This window comes from Larimichthys crocea, unplaced genomic scaffold (genome assembly GCF_000972845.2).
Source record: "Larimichthys crocea isolate SSNF unplaced genomic scaffold, L_crocea_2.0 scaffold319, whole genome shotgun sequence".
Classification (NCBI taxonomy): domain Eukaryota; kingdom Metazoa; phylum Chordata; class Actinopteri; family Sciaenidae; genus Larimichthys; species Larimichthys crocea.
In genome coordinates, this window is record NW_020854203.1 from 191494 (window position 1) to 197493 (window position 6000).

Sequence of the window (6000 nt, forward strand, 5' to 3'; positions counted from 1 at the left end):
TAAAAGTGCTGCTTGGCACAGTGTCACATAATGAGTTATTAAAAGAAGAAGAACAGTGTTGGTATCCTGTTTATTCACTAAATAGTGTTGACACACTCACAGTGATGAGCCAAGAGTGGTGGAGACAGAGTTACTTTGATTAGTTTGCTTTTAAATGTACACAAGAGTATCAAGGGGAGTAAACTATAGAGGTTTGGAGGGTTTGGTTACAGGTTTCTAGCTACAAATTACTATTCAGTAAGATGGAGGAGGACTAAAAATTATAAGAAATTATAGTGTACCAGCTCTTCAGATGAGATTGTCTAAAAATATTCACCATCATCAACCCCTTCCTCTACGGCAACTCAATTATCAGCCAATTAAATAACTCGGCTCACTAATGCAAAGGGCTTCAGCAATCAGTATGAAAGCCTAATCAAATTAACAAGCAGATACAACATGTGAAAATAATTTATTAAAAGAAAAAAAGAATGAGAAGGGATTTGAGAGAAACTATTGATTTTTATTAGTCTAAGCTCATCCGCTTCAAAGCCAGTATTCACCTTTAGTGCTCAGACTGAAGTTTAAAACAAGAATCGTTTTGTATTTTCTCTAATCTTCTTCCTTCATCCCGTCTCCTCCTCCTCTTCTTCAGTTCTCCTCTATTCAGCCAAACTTTAACTGTTTCCTCCAAACTTTGCTCCAGATGTCTCCTTAGAGATCAGAGGGGAGTAGTTGAGCTGCTTGTCCATTTTTATCCCATCACCTAACTGAATTACACAATTACCAAGCCCTTGATTAGCATTCTTTTAAGTCTGCAGACACACACAGAGATGCAGACTGTGCGTCTCTAACTTTTAAGTGGACGAGTCTTTGTCGGGCGTACATGTGAGAAAGTGAGACAGCGTTAGATGGAGAAGACGGCAGGTCAGATAAACACAACTCCATTAACCCGCCTCCACGCCGGGTCTCCTGCTGTCCAACTCACACGCTCCTGATTAATGAGTCTGCTGCAGGAGTCTCGACACCTCACTGCAAAACAGCCTCACCCAATTCCTCAACTCCCTCTCCTCTCAAGCACCGTCTCTTCCTCCCTTTTGGCTCGATGCATCCTTTGCCTTCATCCACACACCTCTTACCCCACATTCTTTCTCCTTGTGGAAACGAAGAGGCATCGAGCGCACAAAGGTTAGCCCCTTACAGCCAGAACTCATAATTCACCACAAAGAGGCAGCGCCGTGCAGTCCAGGCACCTGTCTCGCCATGCATTGATCAGGGTGCTCTCCAGGCCAGGGCAGCTGGTTGACGATATTAAGAAAGTCTGGACGATTGCAATCGAAGAGGAGCTGCTGTGAGTTGAGACACGTTGTGCTGGCAGGGCCCCCGGGGCTGCTCTGCGTGTTACGACCTGATTTCTCTATATTTAGTCTGGCTTGTTATCAGGACCTGAGCAGCTGCCTGCTGCCGCCACATCCTCCATCCTGGTTAAGAAGTTGGCCCTCACAACGCAGCGCAGTTTCTGCGTTTAACGTCTTTGTCTGGACAAAACGCCTCAAACACCTTCGGTGTGCTGTGAAAGCCCGGTATCACAGCGAAGAGCTACTTGATGTGTCCGAAAGAAGTTTATTTATTTGAGTTCTGGCCTTGACACCTGAATCAAGGTGTGACTGCACATTCATGCATGTATGATGAAAATCTGAGTGTGAGCATAAGGGAGGCTGAACTGGAAGATGAGGTTATTTGTCAGCGCGCTGATAAGTTAAGATGCCGACGGTTCGGTGCAGTTGTGAGCTTCCCATCTGCCCTCTAGATTCAGCATTATTGCAAACAGCCAGAGCACCTCTCCTGTGGTTAATGGAGCTTGAACAGAGTAGAGAAAATAGAACACCTCATTCTGCACTATGTTTAGGTTCAAGTGTAGGTCAATGATAATGGGGAACACTGCCAATACCATTGAATTATTCAGAATCATTGTGAAAGACAGCTCAGGCTGCTGTCCTTTTTCCTGTGGTATGTCAGGAATTTCTATTGATTAGTCCATTTGTCCTATATAATACTCATAAATTATTCAATGTCACTTCATACTAACTGTCATTAGTTCTCTGCATATATATAGACGACTCATAATTCATCATGAAGGTTTGGTTGTGTTCTGAAGCAGGGTCTAACTCAAAGATCCTGTGCAGTTTTTTCATCCATTATGATCCTCATAAAATTAGCTGAATGTACCATTATCATATATTTTTATCTTTATCTTATCTTTTTAATGGCCAAAGTAAGGACCCCACCCCCCTCTGCAGCCACAGGAGCAAAGTTCATCCAAAAGGTGTTGGATGGCATTCAGGAAAAACATTTCTTCACAGAACTGGTTCCATGGGAGCATTGTCATGTTAAAACAGCAAAGGCTCATCACCAAACGGTCGAACACTGTCTAACATATGATTGTATGCTGTACAGTAGTAAAGGGATGTAGTCCTAATTATGAAACAGCTCCAGGCACAGGCCTGTCCAAGGGGTTTTTGAACCTCTTCAAAACTGCGTCGACCACGTCGACATTATAATTGACTCCTTATCAATGTCATGATACTTTTTCTGATCACGTTGCCTGGTTGCCCAATGAATGAACAACGCCTGGCTCTGCCACCCGTACACTCAGGACAATCCAAACTTTTCTCAATTGTTGTTCCCCGTTGGTGGAACGTCCTACCTGTTCCTACCAGATCAGGGGCGTCCCTCTCTACCTTCAAAAACCTCCTGAAGACCTCCAGCTCTTCAGAGAGGACCTCCTCTCCAACACTACCAACAACTGGACATGATAAATCTATCCCCATGTACAAATGTCACTTGATTCTATGTGAGTAGTACCTATTGCTGCACTAACTTGTCCTTGTCGCACTGTTCCTTGATTGTTTCCCTTTTTGTTAGTTGCTTTGGATAAAAGCATCAGCTAAATGACTAAATCTAAATGTTTACATTTGGCCATCTTGTGTATAGAGAGAATATGAGGGGAAAAGGGTGGACAAGAGAGGCCAAAACGCAAAGGATTTTAACCTAATACCTGTGTACAAGCTGGACCAGATTACTTAAGTCTAACCCAAACATCTCTTTTTCTCTCCTTTATCCAGAGCTGTCGTGGTTAAACTGGTGTCTCACCGGCTCCTGTCTCTTCAGCCTCGTCCTCATCCTCTTCTTCAGGGAGTCTTACGACCGCCTCTACCTGGACGTCTTCGTCTCCGTGTGACACCTCCGAGGACAAAAAAGTGACAACTTAATAATAAAGGACTGAATCGATATCTCTTGCACAACCACAAGGAGAAAAAGGGAGAAAAAAAGGAAAGGGCAATGTGGCAAGCCCACACTCATAAGATGTAAGATTTTTAAGATGTAAATATTGGTGACGGAGATGATGGATTAATGTTTACTCGACTCAATGCCATATGACTGTTTTACCACATCATTACCTGTTTTTATTTGTTGGTCTATGTTTGTATGTAAACAAACTTTTGTGAACTGTTTGATTCTCTTAACCAGGCACGGCATGACAGACTGTTAATAGTAGCTGTTTACAGATTACATAATATTTAAACTTGTTCTCAGTGTCGCCCCTGTGTGGCTGCTCAGTTTTAACTTTTTCAAGTAACTCGACCGAAAGCTCACAAGCTGGACGCCACCGCGACTCTGGATCAGCGTCAAGCCTCCTTTATAATGTAGTAATAGTGATAAGAGGACAGCTTCATCAGCCAATCAGCAGGCCTGGCTGTGCTCAGTCTGAGGAGGCTAAACCCAACCTGTGATACTGTATGTTAGTGAGAGGAAGGTACTTCTATTATGTTTTATGGCCATCTTAATATGAATGTGATGCAAAAGAAAAGATTCATGTTTGGATGCTGGGCTGAGACGTGGGCTTTTTTTCCACCAATGAACCGATCATGTGGAAGTCATCTGAACTGTTGCACCATCACTTTTTAGAGGTTCTTTAGCATGTTTATAGATAACTGTGTCAAATTTGTTTTTAATCTAACTCAGTCATTTTTAATGTTTGTTGTTTTTTTTACTGTTTTTTTTAAACTTTGTTATTCTCAGCAGCCTGCCAGTATTTATTCGAATTATCTCAACACTAACACAGTTAACACCTACTTTCACTGAAACAGAATACTTATGACGATTTCAACCACAGCTGAGGCATGCTGAGGGAAATGGTTTTTAACAGGCATGAGGATTACGATCCATTGTAATTGCCAAGCTGCTCCTCCTCCAAAGCACCAGCAGGTGTCTCTGCGCCAACTGACAGTCGACCATTGAAGGGAAAAAGAAAAGGAAGTTGCCATTTTCCTGGATTCCTTGACTGATAAAACTGGAGCGGTGACAAAGAGAAAAAAAAGCAGCTCCACATCTTGAGGGACATAACCACAAAGAAACACAAAAAGCAGATGAAAAACATCTGTCACTTAAAGACAATGCTTTTCTGTCTAACTTCTCTTTGTGTGTCTGTCTTGCACAGCAGCTATAAGAAGTGTTCTCCTGTGTTTTCCTCTGCGGTTTGCAGGTCTCTGTAACGTGTTTCCTGGTGCTTGTTTTTTATTTTTTACTCTTCTTGTACAGAAAAGGTTGTCTTTTACCTTTTTGACGTGTTGCCTTAATTACCCTGTGCTGTGCGTCCAGCCTCCCTCTCTTCCACACTGTGACTATTTTATCTGTATATATCGTTGAAGGTCATGTTTGTCACACACTCTGTGGCTTCTTGGGCTTTGGGTTATAAATGTCCTTGTTCTTTGGAAACTGAAAAAGAACAAATGTTTCCAGCACCTTATTAAAATAAAAAAATTAAGAATAACATCTGTTGTTAATAAGCTTGTAAAGGTCATTAAAATGTACCTCTGGCTAGCAGTTGACATCAGTTTGTGATGTTCAGTGTAATCCTGAGTTAATTTGCCTTGTTCCTATATTAGTGTTCTCCTACTTGTTACTTCTCTACTCAAAGGTGGACTCTCACTCTACACTGTTCACCCAGTGTGGCTGCGAACATCTCGGACTAGTTTCACATCCAGAAGCTGTTTCACTCTTCTGTGTCTTGTTAAAGTTGGACTCCTTTCAAAGTAATTGTCAAACACAATGAGTCTAGAAAGCTTTTCCTCTGTTATTATTTCATTAATAATTTAGTTACTTTCTGGTGTTTACACCTTTAGTAGAGATATCTCAACATGCCTCTATGTTCTGTACATCGGTGAACTTGTACACGGGTCACTCAGATGTTGTTTCTGTATATATGTATAATTTATTTTTGATCTTTGGTCCTGACGGATCCATCAACCAACTGAATCAACTTTCCTGCCATTCAGGACCACACAGATGTTTTGTTCACATCTGGCTGTTCTGCAGCCAATGGTTACCCACAACACACTTCTGTGCTGAGGTGTATTTTTGCTACACTTTGAGGTTGGCTTCTTCCTTCCTGATTAGGTATTTAATCTAATATTGCTCTCTCATAATTTTGGTGAACTTGCAAAAGTCAAGAGGAAGTCAGTATCAACAAAGCAGAGGCTGAGATATCCTGATGTGTCAAACCACTAAAAAATACTAGACGCCACATTTTTTCATCATGCAACTAATAACATATTTTCCTTAGACATTTCCTGTCTAGTAAATATCCAAGTCTCCCAAACTCCACTCTCAGTAGTTTGGCTTCCTGTTAGAAATCTGAAGTTTCACGCTCAAGCTGAGATATGATGACATCATCTTGGTTATTTTCTCAGACTTGACAAACCTCCTCCAGAGCCACAGATGGCTTCACAGACCCGATTTCACAAGTTGAGCAGACAAGTGAACTGATGTCTGGGTATAAAATCAGTGGCGTTTGTCTTTAAAGCTGCCATTTATTGACGCCACGGATATTACATACTGTGTTTTTGCATTTAGTGAAAAGGTGCAACTGAAATCTTAAAACTTTTGTTTACTTAACTGATCATATGAGAATATTGGTCTGTTTTACTTCTGCTTACAAATACAAGCAACATGCAAGAA

The 6000-nt window shown here is 41.5% G+C and overlaps 1 protein-coding gene across 1 annotated transcript in view; it reads left to right on the forward strand.

Annotated features, from left to right (window-relative positions):
• Positions 1–4869, forward strand: part of slc49a4 (solute carrier family 49 member 4) — a 59193-nt gene extending 54324 nt beyond the window's left edge. Inside the window, exon 9 of the mRNA XM_019252955.2 lies at positions 3105–4869. Within this exon, the coding sequence (XP_019108500.2) occupies positions 3105–3220 (116 nt within the window). The 3' untranslated portion in view covers positions 3221–4869. The remainder of the gene's footprint in view (positions 1–3104) is intronic.
• The last annotated feature ends 1131 nt before the right edge of the window (positions 4870–6000 follow it).